Genomic DNA, 18,943 nt, shown 5'->3' with positions numbered 1-18,943 from the left:
ACTGTAGAATGGCTTTAATGTTGAGAATCTGAACTTTATAGAGTGTGGTCTCTGTTGTAACTTTGTCTAGTTGCAACTTATAAGAGTTGCTTCAGTATCTATGCATTAGTGATGTTGAGTTTTAATGCAAACTATGAAGATTCTTTGGTTCTATAATTATATCATCCTTTATAGGCATCAAAGCTTAAGGCACTTCAGCTATATTCAGCTGTGGTACTAGTAATCCTAATGAGATGCTAGTATGGTTTTATAATTTTATCTTTTTGCTAGTTAAATTTTCACATAGAATGATGGTTCGCCAATTTGTGAGACAACATATGGTTCCTCACTATGAAGTGTTGGCTAGGCCAGTAGAAAGTTGTTAATGTATTTCTGTTCAAATTGCACTCTGGCATAACTATTATGGTTTACTGTACATGCAATGTTACCCTTTTCTTAGTATTTAAAGGCTGACATGGACGTTGTTCTGATAACTGCAAAGTGAAGTTCCATGTGGTTTTTATTATTTACAATCTATTTAATATGACTTGGACCTCAGGTATGAACATTTGGCTAGAAGTGCTCCAACAATCTTGGATGATTCACTTTCTGCTGATTCATATCTCAATGTTCTGTACATGCCATCTACATTTCCACGTTCAGAAAGATCCAGGCCATCTCAAGAATCTAAAAACAATAATTCAGCATATAACTCTGACTTTGAAGATGGACCTCGCAGCAATCTGGACAGCGTTCGTTATGTTGAGTGTGTTAATTACTTACAAGAAGTAAGCTGACCATATCCTTTAGTTTTCCACAGATACAGCTTTTAATTCATTCAGTATGCGGTGAATTTACTTTTCTTTTTCCACGTGTGCATTATGCATGTGCACAAGCGTACAAGAGATTTATTTTTTCCCGCATAAGATCTCCATACACAGAACTCAAATTATAAAAAGCAAAATCTCTCATAAATATACAATTTTACATTCATGATCAGAAATTGCTGCATCACTGAAATTGTTTATTTCATATGTTGTCAGCTGATAACTAGATTCAGGAATCCTTACAGTAGCCTTTTCTCTTTTTGAACTTTGCAGTATACTCGTCAGCATTTGCTTGGATTTATGTTCAGTCATGGTCACTATACTGATGCCTGCATGTTGTTCTTTCCTCCAAGTGCTATTCCTCCGCCACCTCAACCTTCAGCCATGGGAGTAGTAGCTTCATCTTCATCACCTCAAAGACCTGATCCTTTAGCTACTGATTATGGGACTATTGATGATTTATGTGACTTGTGTATTGGTTATGGTGCAATGTCTGTTCTTGAGGAAGTGATTTCAACAAGAATGGCATCTGCAAAACAGGAGGATTTAGCAGTATACCAGCATGCTGCAGCTGCCCTTGCCCGTATTTGCAGCTACTGTGAAACTCATAAGCATTTCAATTATCTATACAAGTTTCAGGTACATAGAAAAGCTCTTTCCATTTTTTTCAGGCACATAGAAAAGTTTTTTCCATTTTTTTTAAAATGTTTTCAATCATGAGCAGTGAATTAGTTTGGAGGGCATAACCTTTTGCCAAAGATGCATTTCATGCACATAAAAATGTTTAAATGATTTTCACTCAGAGTGGCAATCATCATTTCTACTTGCCCAGAAAGTGCATGATTAAGTAAACAGGTCAAAGCCTTCAACTCAAACACGACATGCTTACTATACTGTTTAACATGGCCCAATACAAAAAGTGATGTTAAATCAACAAGATATGACATGATTAAGATTAACCCATTTAAATAAACATATAATTAAATTTATCATGACACAGCACATAAACCCTGTGTGTGATATGCAATGGCTGGAGTAATTGTTACCGTGAGAACAAGAATTAAGAGCCTGTGTTACCTTAGTGTGATTTTGCAGTAGATGTATCATCACTCTTCTTCATCATCTTTTCTCTGTGTGTGTTGGGTGCACCCTTACTAGAAGGTAATACTGTTTATATGTTTTATCACCGTTTTTTTAATCCTTTTCTTGCACCCAATGCAATTTTATGCATTATATGCTTGGTTTTGTTGCCCAAAAAGAATAAAAATTAGAGCACATGCAAAGCAAGTGATTAGGATTCTTCTCTTTTTTTTTTTTTTTGGGTACTAGAGGAAGACATGATCTAGGTAATTCTGTTTATTATGATTTATCGCCATTTTTTATCCTTTTATTTCACCCATTGTAATTTCTATATTATGTGCTTGGTTTTGTTGCCATAAAAGAATAAAAATTAGAGCACATGCAAAGCAAGTGATCAGAATTGGTTTTGGAGGCAGGGCAAAGGATTATGTATTTATGTTCCTGAATGTTCTCTAGAGATGAAGGCCTCTTTTGTTAAATTGTCCACTTCTGCATTAACTAATTGATAGGTTAGGAGAGACTTGTAGGCATTACAATGTTAAGGTGTTGGAATGCTGCAAGTTATTTCAGATTTATAGGAGACTATATAATTATAGTTCAGTCAAATTCAGTGTGACTGAAATTATTCAATTCATGGTTTACTAAACAAAAATACTTACTATTCAGGTAATCAAGAAGGACTATGTTGCTGCTGGACTTTGCTGTATTCAATTGTTTATGAATTCATTTTCCCAAGAGGAAGCTGTTAAACACTTGGAACATGCAAAGGTACTGATTTATAATTATTCGTGTTTTGCCATTCTTTGGTTTATATGCAGATTTGAAAATTTTTTGCCAAGTATCTATTAAAGCAAAGGGGTTCTGCAGTCCTGCTGGATATCAACTGAAAAACTCCTCCACAGGTTTCAAATGTGTGAGAAAAAAAAAAAAAACCTATTGTAGAGTAATTACATAGGCAAATTTTGATCCTTAAAAATTTTGCATTTAAGACCTGGATGCATCCAAACACCCCGAACATAGTAAATAAGTAAACAAGTTCGTTACACACCTTTTCCTATGGAAGCTCCTGAAATGAATATCCAATCCTCCACAATAAATTGTGAGATTCATAGCCTGTTCCAAAACAATGCCAAAAAGATAGATTGAGGATTTTCAAGTTTGAATCTTATTTAAACCTTACATAACAATAGTATTGATTCTACCTATTGGGTTGGAAACTCTCAATTATTGTTATGACCTATAGCAGAAAGAAATCAGGAAAAAAAATTCTCCACAAAAATGTTTGTCTTTGACATCTTACATTTTATAATGTCAGAAATGTAAACCTATTCTTGAGGCCTTCACCTAGAACAACAAGATAACAACTAAGTCTTAATTCCAAACTATTGGGTTGGAAACTCTCAATTATTGTTATAACTTATAGCAGAAAGAAATCAGGAAAAAAAAAAGTTCTCCCCAAAAATGTTTGTGTGTTTGACATCTTACATTTGATGATGTTAGAAATGTAAACCTATTCTTGAGGCCTTCACCTAGAACAACAAGATAACAACTAAGTCTTAATTCCAAACTAGTTGGAGTATGATATATAGATCTATTTTTCACCATTCAACTTTGTTTGAAAGCAATTCCCATCAATATTCAAAAATTGTAAATTTTTGTATACTACTTACCTTCACATCATTTTAAGTATCCCTTTTCCATTTTCACTTCTTTTACCACTAACTTATCAAACCTTGTATTGAGCATTTGATTCTCTCTGTGGATATGACCAAACCATCTTAATTGACTCTCTCTCATTTTGTTCACAATGCATGCTACATCTTCTCTTTGGTGGATATGGTCATTCCTTGTTTAATCCATTGTCATGTTACTAGACATCTATTTTAACATCCACATTTTTGCCACACTCACATTGTGGATATTTATACCTTAGATGCTCAACATTCACTCCCATTCAACATAGTTGGCCTAACCACAATTCCATGAAACTTACTTTTCAACTTGTAAGGGATCCTACGGGTGCATAGTACACTCATAACACTCCTCCATTTCATCTATTCTGTTTTGATCCTATGAGTTACATCCTCATTTATTACTTTGTTCTTCTGAATTATAGAACCTAACTACTTGAAGTCCTTACCTATAAGTTTAAGCGTTTAGGTTAGTGGTTTCTTAAAATGGTACTAGAGACTCTCATACCAAAAGTTCCAAAGTTCAAATATTGATCATCATTATTTCTTAATTAAGCATTTTCAGCACCAGGTAAGGTGGACCTGTGCTTATGCTTCAAGTCCAATGGGTATTCGTGTTGGGGTTTGTTATAAATATAAGCCTATTCTAGAGGCCCTCACCTACAACTATAAGCTTAAACTTTTAGCCTCAAGTGGAAGTGGAGCTGGCATATGCTGCCATTTCAGTCACTCTGAGAATGCAATAGTGTAGTAATACTAGGAAAAGGAATATTTCTGCCATTTTTTTGTAATCTGCATATTCAAGTTAGTTTTCTCTATTTGCAGTTTCATTTTTATTTATCTTCCTTTTGCTTTTAGATGCACTTTGATGAAGGACTATCTGCTCGATATAAAGGTGGAGAATCTACTAAACTTGTCACAAAGGGTGTGAGAGGAAAAAGTGCGTCCGAGAAGCTCACTGAAGAAGGACTTGTCAAGTTTTCTGCTCGAGTATCAATCCAGGTAAGGACATCCCTCTTGTAGTTTTGATGCATGAACCAACAAAAAAAAATCAATTTGTAGTTGTGAATATCTTTTATGTGCTTTTTTCTTAACTAATTTGTAAAATATGTGAGCAATTTGAGTTGCTTTAATTCTATAAACTATTAATGTTTACTCCTATTTGACTATTATGATGGATTTGGTTTGTAGCTGGAAGTTGTGAAATCCTCAAATGATCCAGATGGGCCACAGTGGAAACATTCACTTTTTGGAAATCCAAATGATCCAGAAACGTTCAGGTCAGTGCTTACTTTATCATTGCTGGGTTTAATTATTTGTTTGTGAGAGGCTGAGAGCAATCCCATTATACATAGAAACTATTATTAAAGAATTGAAGCAAACTATTTCCCGCTTAAAGTTTACATGTAAAACATCAGGTACATAAGAGTGCTAGTATTAATTTTGGTAGTTTTAGAGAGCTGTCGGATTTTTTGGACCATGATTCTTTATTTTAAATGTTTTAATTAGAGTTGGTTTTTTCCCATGTGTTCATCAGTAAGTGTTCATTATAATTACACTGGGTTTAACCTAATTGCTTGGGCAGGAGATGTTAGAAGGGAAGGAAAATAAACTGACTTCAAAACGTAATCCATCTCAGATATCATAAAAGTAACGGGTAGAGAAAAACTAGATAAGACATTTGTGGAAATCAAATGGAATTTTGGTAGATTGCTCAAGCAGGAAAGAGATTTTATTAAGTACTTTGAGTAGCTAAAATTCCTCCGTTTTTTCGTAGCCTGTTTTATTAGGTTTTGTGCAAGAATCCAAATATGATGTGTCCTAGGTTTCTGATTTATTTAAGTGGGAAGTTTTACATTACTTACGATGACTTTATTTTTATCTTGACCTTATATAATGATGAGTTCTTATCCCCTCTTGCTGTTGATTTACAGGAGGAGGTGTGAGATTGCGGAGAAGCTAGTGGAGAAGAACTTTGATTTGGCTTTCCAAGTAATTTATGAATTTAATCTTCCAGGTAGCCATTACATTATTGAAGGATTATCATCAAGCTTTTATCACTTGCTAATATAGTCTTGAGGTGTTGCAAGCATTTAGAGACTTCTATTTGCATCTTGCAGCTGTTGATATATATGCTGGTGTTGCTGCATCACTAGCTGAGAGGAAAAAAGGCAGCCAGTTGACAGAGTTTTTTAGAAACATAAAAGGAACCATAGATGATGATGATTGGGATCAGGTAATATGATTATATATCGCATTCTTTATGGCATATAAGAGAATAAAATAAGCCATCTTCTGAAGTGTGCATTTATTTGGTGGGGAACAATATGCTTTAAATAGTATTTATTTGATGAAGATACTAGAATTTCTTCTCCAAATCATTGGAGTAGCATTATTTCAATTTCATTCAAGTTGCATATTTTTTTTCACACTTGGTCTTACATTGATCTTTTTTTTGATAAGCGATCTGACATGGATCTTAAGAGAAACAAACATTAAAAAGATTGTGAAAACATAAAAAAAAAAAAAAAATCTAAGCTTGATTTTGGGTACGACTTTTGAAATTTCAGTTTTAGTTCAAGTTGTAAAAGGATGTGGACTTAAACAAATAGAAAAGAGAACCTATAACTAACCAAATCTTGGAGAATATACTTGAAAATAACACCTTTTTAGTCGGCATTTTAATATTCAGCGTCAAGAAATCTTTATGTACATTCTTCAATGCAATCTCAAAACAATAAGCCTACCAATCAAAATTGTGAGAAAATAGAACATAAGAAGAATATTGAGAATGATTGAAGAGCTTGATTATTCCCTCAAGTCAATGGTGTCAATTTATAATCTGTATAGGACAACTAAATATGAAATACTATCCTAATTAAATACGTAATTATAGCCACGATTCTAGCACCTAAATATATTCACACAAGCACTACAGATACACATATCCTAGCTATTTATGGTACATATCTTAACCCTCCCCCTCAAGCTGGAGCGTACAAATCATATGCTCTAAGCTTGTTACAAATATATTCAATTCGAGAGCCTTTGAGAGATTTTGTCAGGATATCTGCTAATTGGTAATTTGAGCTAACAAAGTTAGTGGCAATACACCCAGATTCAATCTTTTGTCTGATGAAATGACAATCCACCTTTATATGTTTCGTTCTGTCATGAAACACTGGATTAGAGGCAATGTGAAGTGCAGCTTGATTGTCACAGATTAGCTGCATTTGTTTAAGTTTCCCATACTTCAACTATTGGAGAAGTTGTTTCAACCATATAAGTTCACAAGTTGCCAAAGCCATAGCTCGATATTCTGCTTCTGCACTTGACCTAGCAATCACATCTTGCTTCTTACTTTTCCAAGAAATCAAATTACCTCCAATCATAATGCAATATCTTGAAGTAGACCGTCTGTCTGAAGGAGAACCTGCCCAATCTGCATCTGGGTAACCAATAATCTGTGAATGACGCATGTCTTCATATAATAAGCCTTGTCCTGAAGCTTCTTTAATATATCTGAGTATTCGAATAACTGCATCCCAATGATTACTACATGGTGCTTGAAGGAACTGACTGACAACACTTACAGCAAATGAGATGTCTGGGCGTCTGATTGTAAGATAATTGGGTTTTCCAACTAATCTTCGGTATCTACCAGGATCCTCCAATGGCTCTCCCTGTCCAGGAACAAGTTTGACATTTGAATCCATAGGAGTATCTACGTGTCTACAGTCTAACATGTCCGTCTCTGTCAGTATATCCAAAGCATATTTCCTTTGAGAAATGGCGATATCTGTCTTGGATTGTGCCACTTCAATCCCCAAGAAATACTTTAGCTTCCCAAGATCCTTAGTCTGAAAATGACTGGACAAGTGTTGTTTGAGTTTTGAGATCCCAACATGATCATTTCCTGTAATAACAATGTCATCAACACAAACAACGAGATAAATGCACTTATCATGGCCATTATGGTGGAAAAATACTGAATGGTCAGCTTCACTCCAAGACATTCCAAATTGTTGGACTACAGTATTGAACCGTCCAAACTAGGGGTGGCCACAGTTCAGGAACCGCCGGTTATGGTTCTTGAACCGCTGGTTTAGGTTCAATGAAATTATGAACCTGAACCAAACCGCTAGGGGACGTTTTGGAAGACGGTTCCTGAACCGTCAGTTCCTGAACTGTCGGTTCCGGTTTGAGCCCCGGTTTAAAACGGCTTAAAGGGCGGGTTGAAAAAGAACGGTTCAAGACAGTTTGGAGGATGGTTTGAAAGCGGTTTAGGGATGGTTTGAAAGCGGTTGAGGGATGATTTAAGGGTAGCACAAATTTAATTTATCTTTAAGTTATATTTATAAAAATATTATTAGAGAAAAATTTTATGTTTAAGTTATATTTGTAAAAATAATATTAGAGAAAAATTTTATTGATTCAAAATTTAAGTTATATTTGTAAAAATATTTTAATTTTTCTTAGAAATCTTTCAATCAAAATAAAATAAGAAAAAAAAAAGAAAATAATTTATCTTTAAGAAAAATTTAATAAGTAAAAACTTGAACCTGATTAAAAAATTAGAGATGAAATTAATTTTTTTTAAAGAAATTAATCAAAAGTGTATGAACTTAATTTTGCCTATGTATCCCTTTAGGATTTAGAGGAATAAAAATTTCTAATTCTATTACTTGCATTTTTTTAAAAATTATATAATAATTGATAATTAAAAAAGTATAAAAGAGAAAAGAAAATTAAAATAGAAGGTATTAAAAATTTTATTGAGGATTTAAAGTAATAACAAAGTAATTGAGATAATATTGAAAATTTCAGTAAGTATATAAAATAATAAAGTAGAAAAATTGAGAAAGTATTGGAAATTAAAATGAGTGTAGAAAATAATTATTTAGAGAATTTGAGAAAAATTGTAAAAAATATTAAGAATTGAAAAAAATGCAGAGAATAATTGTGTAGAGAATTAATGATATATATAAATGAATTAGGAGTGAGGTAACATTTTTATTGAATTTTTTTATATTTAAATCGCCGGTTTAATCCGGTTCGGAATCGCCAGTTCACGGTTCTTAAAAAATATGAACCTGAACCAAACCGCAGAAGGACGGTTTCGGTCTGGTTCGAAGCCGATTCCAGTTTTGACCGATTTTGGTCCGGTTTTGACCGAATCGGTTCCGGTTCAGTTTCGGTTCAAAATCGGACCGTGGCCACCCTTAGTCCAAACCATGCTCTCGGAGATTGTTTCAAGCCATATAAAGAACGCTGTAGGCGACACACCAAACTAGACTCCCCCTGAGCAACAAACCCTGGTGGATGCTCCATATAAACTTCCTCAGCTAGCTTGCCATGTAAAAAGGCATTTTTGATATCCATTTGATGAAGTGGCCAGTGATGGATGACAACTAAGGAAATAAGAAGGCGAACCGAGGCAATCTTAGCCACAGAAGGGAAGGTATCACTGTAATCGAGGCTAAAGATCTGAGTATAGCCTTTTGCAACAAGGCGAGCTTTAAGTTTATCAATCTGGCCATCAGGCCCCACCTTGACTGTATAAACCCATCGACAACCAACAGGAGATTTGGCCTTTGGTAGTGGCACCAAATCCCAAGTGTCATTGTTATGGAGAGCAGTCATCTCTTCAATCATTGCATTAAACCATCCTGGATGTTCCAAAGCTTCTCTAATAGTCTTAGGTACAGATACATTAGACAAAGTGGTGACAAAAGCATAGCAGGAATAAGACAAACGATGATAACTCACAAAATTATAAATAGGATGAGGATTTCGAAACGAACGAATACCTTTTCGGATGGCAATGGGAGGAGTAGCATTGTCTGTTGAAGGCGAGACCGGAATAGGTGAAAATGAAGAAGGGCAAGAGTCACCAGGAGCCGGTGTTGTACCTGTATCAAGCAAATGAGTATCAATGGTGTTAGTGGGAGGATGAGGACGATGTGAGTAGACGTGTAGAGGTGGTGGACTGATTGGTGGTGGAGGAAGAGTAGGAACTGGTAAGGCGGTGGGAAAAAAAACCTTGGATGCGGTGTTAGAGGAAAAATAGGGAGATATTTCAAAGAAGGTTACATCAGTTGACACAAAGTATTTATTTGTAAGTGGATTGTAACATTTGTAACCTTTTTGAAGTCTAGAATATCCCAAAAAGACACATTTTATTGATTTAGGCTGAAGTTTGTCTTTGCTAGGAGTGTGATAATGAACAAAATAAATACAACCAAATACATGCAGGGACAATTGATGAGCATCTTGGTCGGGAAACAAAATGGAATGAGGACTCTGATTCTAGAAAATAGAAGAAGGCATTCGGGTAATTAAGTAACAAGCAGTAAAAATAGCATCTCCTAAAAACGAAGGGGAACATTATGGTGAATGAGTAAAGTGCGGGCAGTCTCAACTAGATGACGATTCTTTTGTTCGGCAACCCTATTTTGTTGAGGGGTATAAGCACATGAAGTTTGCTGTTTGGCTGTTTGATATTGCAAATACTCCTTGTAATCAGCTCCAGTTAATAGGATAGAATCTGACATCTGATCCTTTCCATCAGGTAATGTAAGAATACCATTTTCACCGGATTGAGCCATATGAGCAGTTTTCATTAGCTAGGCTGTGACAGTCACGGACTCCCAGAAAGTGATCAGAAAAAGAAGGAAAATTTCTCCCTATGAGGACTTTGTTTCAGATTTCAAATCAGACCCACCGAGGGCTCTGATACTATGTGAGAAAATAGAACAAAAGAAGAATATTGAGAATGATTGAAGAGCTTGATTATTTCCTCAAGCTAATGGTGTCAATTTATAATCTGTAAAGGACAACTAAATAAGAAATACTATCCTAATTAAATACATAATTATAGCCGCGATTCAAGCACCTAAATATATTCACACAATCACTAGATATACACATATCCTAGCTATTTATGGTACATATCTTAATAAAAATAAACTATTTATATCATAAATACCAAGATTAACATAAATTCAAATCCTTCATTCATATCCTGACCTATCCAAATATATTTTATTGTTTCACTGTTTGTGTTGGACTTCAAGCTTTTATATAGCGTGTATGTAAAATTTCATAGGAGCTTCTTTTATGAAAGGTCATCAGTAAAGTGCTATAATAGTATCACATCATCTCTTTCCCCTTTCCCATGTCAAGACTATGCCAAAGAGTAATTGAAATCCAACTGATCAACCCATTGCATTAACTAAGTACACCTGATGCAATTATTCATAGAACAAATAGTGTTTGAATGCATGAGTAATATATGCCATGCGCTCACTAGAATATATTATAGGTAATGTCAAGAAACATGATTGTAATTGTCATCTTTATCGGCTAGTTAGTTTATGGCTAGTCAGTTTACATGAAAAACAAAGAGCCATATGAAGTACTTTTCATACAGGACACCAGTCGCTCATTGCATTATCGAGCAAAAACAAGGCACGGTGTCTGCTTAAGATGCTAAGAAGACATTTGATAAAACTGGTAACACAATCACATAATATACAATCACTTGATATAAATAATTTTGTCACAAATACTTGTATCTACTATCAGGATGAATTTAGAATTAAAAATTTTGAGTGGCCAAATCATAATTAAAAAAAAAAAAAATTCTTAATCCTATTTTTATGTAATAAAATAACATGCATAAAAAATGAGTATCATGTCATAAAATTAACAAATTTATTCACAAAACCTTAAAAATCTAAGGAAGAGTGAGATAAATTAGTAAATTAACAGTAGAAGATCAATTAGAGAATTAAAAGCATTAAAAGCAAGTTAAATATGTAAACTATTAATTAAATGACTTGCGTATGTCAGATTTAATAATGATGAAACAAATTAATAGTTTACCATGTCAAAAAAAGAAAAAGAAAAAAACAATTTGCATTTTTATATAGACCACACATTTTATTATTATTATTATTATTATCATCATCATTTTTGCTTGGATTCATCCACACACACGACACCACCACCCCCCTCTCCCCACCCAACAACAACAACCCCCCCCCCCCCCCCCCCAACCCGGGGCCCGCGCGCGGTGCCACGGATGCATCCATGTCACTTAGTCCTCGATGTTAGAATTATTTATATATTTGATTTATGATTTATTTCCTCTGTTATACAAGATTTCTAAGTTCATGATATACTTTGAGAAAATCTAAAAATTATTTGTAGGTCTTGGGGGCTGCAATAAATGTGTATGCAAATAAACACAAAGAACGCCCTGACCGTCTCATCGACATGTTAACCAGCAGTCATAGGTAATGTCATTGATCTAATCCAAGGTATTTGAAATTAGCTTATATTATAGTACAAGTTTTACTGGTAGATGGGTATGTAAGTACCTACTGCAGCTCCTCATTTGCATTTCTGAGTGATGGTAGGTTTCCTTTGTGATGAGTAACTTCCTTGATCTTGGATATTTACATGTGATATTAGTTATCTCCATGGTAACAGCTGTTATATCCATGCACCAAATACAACAGTTGTTACTCAGGAAATAACATCTAGTCCCAATAACTAATAATTGATAATGGTTTGCATCAAATGTTATGATTCATTACATTTATCCTCAGTTTACTTTGATATGAATATAAATGAGTGATAAACCGAATTCATCATGGGGAAATCACTCTCTACATTTCAAACATTAATTGGTACTGTTAAATTTTTAGAAAGAAAGATAATAAGGAGAGAGAAAGGAAGAGAGAACACAAAGGCTACATTTTCGTTAACTTCACTCTTACACATTTATATAATACATAGTCCATATTTATAATGGAAAGCATAAGACATACTTCATAAATTAAGAAAGAATTCAAACCACCTTGAATTATGGAATTTTCTAAGAATTAAGGAGAAATCTCATCCCATAAATCAAGGAGGAATCTTATCTCTATGATTAAGAAAACTTTCATCAATTCTAACATTCCTTCTTGATGAGATTTTTCTAAAATTATGGAATTAAGACTTTTTAAACAAAAATTAAATAAATAAGCAGCTATTATTTGAAGAGGAATGAAACTCTATTGAGTTTCAGGTGAGACTAGGTGGCTGGGTGGAGGGGTGTTGAGACTTGGGTTGTGTCATAGTTATTAAAGGCACGCCTCAGGCTCAAGGCTCACCAGGCTCGAACCCTAGCGCCTTATGCGCCTAGGTGTGCGCCTTTGTTCCAAGCACAAGATTCTAGAAAGGCATGCTTTGTTTCTATCTTTAGCGAGCACTTTTATTGGCAAAAAGGACAACCATTTAAACTCAAACCAGCAAACCCAATTCAAGATATATGCCAAAGAAAAAAAAAAGAAAAGCATCACATTTATTTGATTTTTATGAACCTTTTAAATTTTTTACTTTTGCGCCTCACCTCGATCAGGCGCGCGCCTGAGCCTTGCGTCTAGGCTCTAGGACTCCTTGGCGCCTTAGTGCGCCTTGAGCCTTTAATAACTATGTTGTGTGGGTTTCTCGACAATAATAGCTTCAAGCCAAAGAAAAGAAGAAAGAAGGAGCAGGGATTCAAACCCTAGACTCTGATGAAGGAGAAGAAGAGAGTAGAGACTTCAACCCTTGGCTCTCAAATCATGAAGAAAAAGAAGAACAAGAAGATAAACAAATTGAGACTAAAACTCATAGCTTTTGGATTCAAACCGTAATGAAGGAAAATAGCTTTTGGGACTCAAACCCATATCTTTGTGAAGAGACAATAAGAAAGAAGAAACCCTAGAATTTTCTGCTGGCTCTGATACCATGTTAAAGTTAGAACAATAGAAGACAAAGGAGAAAATAACAAGAGATTTATGTGGTTCGGCTATTGAGAGCCTATGTCCACAAACACAAAACCTCAAAGAGTTGCATTTTATTCATTTTTGTTGTGTTTTACATAATACATTGAACTCCATATTTATAATGGAAGATACAAGATGCATATGGTATTCCCATAAATCTCTCCTTAGTACAAGCATTAATCAAGCTAGTGATTTTACTAATCAATCATATGATTTTCTCATAAATCATATCCCATGAATTAAAGGAAAATCTCATCAATTTCAAAAGATACCATAAGGACTGCTGATTTTTCTTGTTTTGTCTATGCAGGAAGGTGTTGGCATGTGTTGTCTGTGGTCGTCTAAAAAGTGCATTTCAGATAGCATCTCGAAGTGGAAGTGTTGCTGATGTTCAATATGTAGCTCATCAGGTTATTCTTCTTGTCAACTCGCATATTGCTCCAGGAACTTGTGTCACTATAGCCCTAAATTGGCAGAAGAAACTGAAACTTTGTTTAGATGCATTTCAAAATGCATAGAACAATTTGAAACAATGTTATTAAACCCGGCCCGGAGGTTGACCCGGCGAAGGGATCGAGTGAATGGATTAGTGGTTCAACCAGTGGGTCAATGGTTCAACCAATGAATCATTAAAAATTAATTAAATATATAACTTAATTAAAATTAATTAAATACAATACCTATTAATATAAAAAAATATAATTAATTAAATTTTAATTATTTAAAATAAAACTTTAACATTTATTAAGTTATATTTAATAAATTTTAATAGTGTTTTTAAATTTTATACAAAAATATTTAAGTAATATAATGCATAAAAATTTTTATAAATGTATAATTTTCTTTTCAATAATTATGAAATATTAAGTATATATTAAAAATAATTATATTGAAATAAAAAACACATAGCTACTAAGCTTACTTGATTTTGATTTTAAAGTCTTTTTATGATATTTTGAGTTCAATTCTTTATACCAAAAATAAAAAATAAAAAAATAAAAAAGAGAGATTCTATTGAATAATTTAACCGGCCTGGTCAATCGGGTCATAATAATTCACCGGTTCAACCGCCGAGTCGATCGGGTCACACCGAATCGCTTCCTTTATTTGGTTCAATTGCAAACCCGGACCGGTTTGAGGGCCGGTTTACTGGTTCAATCGGTTGGTTCGGTCTGAGTTTAATAACTATGATTTGAAACATCTATTAGATACATTTCCAAAAAAAAAAAAAGTAAAGAGGATTATATCTATGCATGTTTCTTTGCTCTGCCTTACGAGTCTGTTTATATTTATTTTATTCAGATTTCTGTTCCATATAAATTCATTTTTGGTTTAGTAATTGCTGCATCAGTGTGCTTAAGAGGTGCTATATATCACCTTGCTGACTGATCCAGGATTAAGGCTGGCTTGAGCTTGACATGTTAAATAGTTGAAATTTCATGCTCTCTCCCTCTCTTCTTTTTCATTTTTTTTTTTCTTTTTGTTGTGGGGCTTGGCTAAACCAACAAAAAAAACAGGTACTTCTCGATTGTTTTGATTAAGTTAATTTTTGTTACAAACTTACAATGACATTCTTTTACTGTTAATCAATGTTATCTCTGTTAGGACTTGGGAGACCAAACAAATGTGGTTTGCTTGCAAGGTGCAGGTTGGATGCTTGGGTTAATTTGGGTAGTTATAGATTATAAAATATCATTTTTTAAAGTTGCAACATTTTATACTACAATAATATAGAGATTAATCATGAAAATAGTTAGGGTTTTCCATTTACAATGGGAACTAGTTTCTTAAAAGGAGTAGGTCAATGTGGATTAGTTCTGGCATGATGATGTAGCTCGAGGGAGGATAATGAACATGACAAGTCCAAGAGGACCCAGAGCTAGCAAATGCTTTGGAGTGGGCTTCAAGCAAGAGGGTAGTAGTAAGCTGCACAAAAGGGATATATTCGTAGATAGGCTCAAAGGACCTTGCAGAAAAATTTCAAAAAGTGTGGCCTTGGGGGGGCGCTGAAGCCTTTATTGATGGGGGCTTAGAGCAAATAAGGTCTGATTTCATTAGTAGATGTTTTGTTTGGTGAAGAACAGTTTATTTATAAAACTCAGTTATACTACCTTAACAATGTGATCATCTAGCATCAATTTTTGTTTGGAAAGAATGGTGTTATGTTTGCTTACCCTCATATGGTGGTGCTTTGGAGCATGTGTATAAATGATCCCTTGAACCTTACTGCAAGCAAAGATCACTGCTTCAATTTTGTGAACTCTAGGTAGGATTTCATGAGTCAGTCAAACCTTGCTTTTGACCCAAACCAACTACCAAGCATTTAGGGCGTCATGGTATGCTATTTTCACTTCTAGATGCCCTAATATAGGAGCATCCACTTTTTAAGAGATGGCACCCTGACTTACTAGATTTTATGATTAGTTTGGTCAAAAGTGCTATGCGCCCTTAAGGCGAGAAGGTCTTCCATCACCTGATGCACTAGGCGCTTGCTCGAGTGAAATGAGGCTCTAATTTATTCTAAAATAATAAATAATTAAATATACAATGTAAAAAACTCTAGTATATTACACAATCAGTAAATTGTTAAATTTCATATTCATATTTTATAATATATTATATGTTTTAATTTTAAAGATCAAAGGCATTCCTTTATGTTTTCATGCTGGATTGTTTGTGTGTGATGATGTTATAGATTTTTCAGCTATTTGTTTTGATCCTAACCAAATAAAAAATAATAAAAATAATTCCATAATAAGAATTAAGAACACTAGAATATATTAGAATGGTAACTTGTAAATACTAGAATAGATTAAATTATTGTAATAGAATACTCAAATAGATTGTGGTGTGTAATGTAATAGTATTTTAGAAAAATAATATTCATTGCATGTATTGAATATTTCCTTAAAAAATAATATTCAAGAGTGGTAAAAAAATTTGGGATAGGCAGCGTATTTGATAGATTTAGGAATTTAAATCATAGATTAATGAAAGAGAAGAATGAAAAGATTCTTTAATTTCCACTGACTGAATACAAGAACAATGAAATCTAAAGAACTCCACGACACTCTAATAAGGACTAATAAGAACAAGAAAAGGAACAATAAACATACTCAACTGGAATAATAAAAATGTGACAGAATTTTAGACAATGAAAAAAAAAAAGTGACAACAAAAATAGAATTTCAGAATTTGAGGAGGGATAGAAGAGAAGAATGAAGAAAAATAATGGACATGTTTAACCCAAGAAAAAAGAAGAAAGAAAGAAAGAGGAGAAGTTGGCATTGGTTCCCAGGCAGCGCCTGTTTGAAGTCGCATTGCCTAGAGGCTTCCCAGGGGAGGTGCCTGGATTTCGCCCCAGGCACCTGGTGACAACACTGTTTATGATATGAATCAATACATGCAATGTTGGTCCATGTAGCATTGTTCCCATGGCTTGGAATATCAAGCCTTTAAATTGTTATTTGGTTTTGCTACTATTGCTTGCATGTGACATTGTTAAGAGTTCTCATGTCCTTTGCCTATCTTGTTGCAGGCATTACATGCAAATGCACTCCCGGTGCTTGATATGTGTAAACAATGGTTGGCACAATACATGTAAAATTTTGTTGCTCAAGAGTAGAAAGGCAATGCAAGTTAATCTAGGTTGTTATGATCGATTTGGAGAAATTCGCAAATCGAAGGATGATAAATGTCAATTCCAGTGTTCTCCCAGGACATTGCGATAATCACAAATACCTGCAAAGATGTTGGTGGAAGAAGTATTCATTATTTCTATTATCATTCTTAGTCTCGTTCCTGATATCTTCTATGGTTGCTACAGTTGAACTGGCTAAGCTGTACTGCATTGTAATGGTAAGCAAGATCAGAGGATGTGCAGAGAAAAAAATCATCACAGGGCTTTGCCAAAATTTAATTTGAGCCAATCAAGATTCTATTAACAAATCATATATGAAAATATTCATTTGAAGACCTTTTGATACAAGAGATCTATAGTGCTGCAACGGCAAGTAGAATTGATGGTTTGGCCCCGTGCGCCTTTTTTCTTAGTGGGGGTTGAAGCTGACATCATGAAAATTTTTGGATGTAAGATATCTAGTCCAGCAAAGAGCTTGAGTGGGGACTTTTTCATTGTATTTTGATGATTTGTATTTGCAGTTAGATGTCTGCGGGAAGTGGGTGTCAAAGGAAAGGCTGTAAATTCTTGTCTTGTGTGCATTGTTGGTATCTTTTCCTTGATTTAGTATGAGACTTGTCCTCCAGGTTCTTCCCTACCCATCCACCCTCTCTCCCTGCCCTTAGGGCTTTCTTTGTGCATGCATCTGTAACTGTTTATTCTTTCACTCAAGAATTTTCGTTCTTTTTTTATTACCCTCTTTTATCTTGTGTAAAATCTCTTTGCTGGCACATGGAATAGAATAGAACAATAATGGGATAGTTATTTTATGGTTAGGGAATTGCTTTTCTTACTTTTAAGTTCTGATTTAAATGAATTATTTAATTTATAAATTAATTTTAAAATAAGTAATTAATTATTTGATAAAATTATTTAAAATAAATTTTTAAATAATTTAAGTGTTTAATTAAAAGATGCTTAAAAATATTTTAATAAAATTAAAATGATAAAAGGAATATATCATTAAAATGAGGATAATATTTTTAAAATAAATAAGTTATAAATAAGGAGTATTTTATTTATAATTTTTTGTTTATTTTAAGTAAGTTTTTAACTTATAAGTAAAATACTAATGACCGACTTATAAATTAAATCAATTACTTTTTTTATATGATAATTATTGCACATTTAAATTTTAATCGTTCTTTTACCAATCTTTGCCATTCTAAGAACCAAACCAGAGCATATGTTACCAAGTTGTTTATTCTGAAAATTTTGGTGGGAACAGTCCCTGCATGTAACCATTTTCATCTTTCTTGCAAGGTTTGATCAATTATTACTTCTTTAATTTGTTGAATTATTTTGCTATAAAAGCGCACAAGTCAACTTTATCCCTATTCCTCTACAGAAAGCCACTTGATTTCTATTGTAGCAATTTTTCGATTCCAATATTTATCAATTAATGCCAATATTATACGAATCTGATCTCACACGAGGGATATGGTAAAAGCATATGACATATAATCCCTCATAATGGAATCCACAAAGTCAAGTCAAGCAGCCCCTCCCCCTCCCTCTCTTTTCAAAAATGGACGCCATAATTGTGGGGTTTGTATTCATATTTATTTGGTTACAAATCAAATGAATTTCACTTTAGTCTATTATCTTTTGTCTTTCCCCAAATTGTATTGGTAACATTTTTATTTCAAAAGTTGCAATGATTAATAATAATAATAATAATTTCAACTAAATTATCTTTATTTTCAAGGAGTATTTGTCAATTTAACATTCCTTCAACTCGTGTCCCTAGTTTTTTCTTCTTTCTTATAAGAAAAAATTGTCCATAATTATGGCAAGAAATGCAATGCATGACAAAGGAATTTCAAAGATGATTACTATCTTGCAAGCTTTATCTAAAAATAAATG

At 33.7% G+C, this 18,943-nt stretch overlaps 1 protein-coding gene across 2 annotated transcripts in view; it reads left to right on the top strand.

Annotated features, from left to right (window-relative positions):
- Positions 1-17,769, top strand: part of LOC110639694 (uncharacterized) — a 39,027-nt gene extending 21,258 nt beyond the window's left edge. For both annotated transcript variants that reach the window (XM_058145765.1, XM_021790744.2), the window contains exons 27-36: positions 539-767; positions 1,080-1,445; positions 2,553-2,654; positions 4,436-4,579; positions 4,769-4,857; positions 5,512-5,594; positions 5,698-5,813; positions 11,792-11,877; positions 13,709-13,808; positions 16,937-17,769. In XM_058145765.1, the coding sequence (XP_058001748.1) occupies positions 539-767; positions 1,080-1,445; positions 2,553-2,654; positions 4,436-4,579; positions 4,769-4,857; positions 5,512-5,594; positions 5,698-5,813; positions 11,792-11,877; positions 13,709-13,808; positions 16,937-17,002 (1,381 nt within the window). In that variant the 3' untranslated portion in view covers positions 17,003-17,769. The remainder of the gene's footprint in view (positions 1-538; positions 768-1,079; positions 1,446-2,552; positions 2,655-4,435; positions 4,580-4,768; positions 4,858-5,511; positions 5,595-5,697; positions 5,814-11,791; positions 11,878-13,708; positions 13,809-16,936) is intronic.
- Positions 17,770-18,943: the final 1,174 nt, after the last annotated feature.

This window comes from Hevea brasiliensis, chromosome 4 (assembly GCF_030052815.1).
Source record: "Hevea brasiliensis isolate MT/VB/25A 57/8 chromosome 4, ASM3005281v1, whole genome shotgun sequence".
Taxonomy (NCBI): Eukaryota; Viridiplantae; Streptophyta; class Magnoliopsida; order Malpighiales; family Euphorbiaceae; genus Hevea; species Hevea brasiliensis.
The sequence above is the reverse complement of the archived record's forward strand: the minus strand, read 5'-3'. Positions and strand labels throughout refer to the sequence as shown.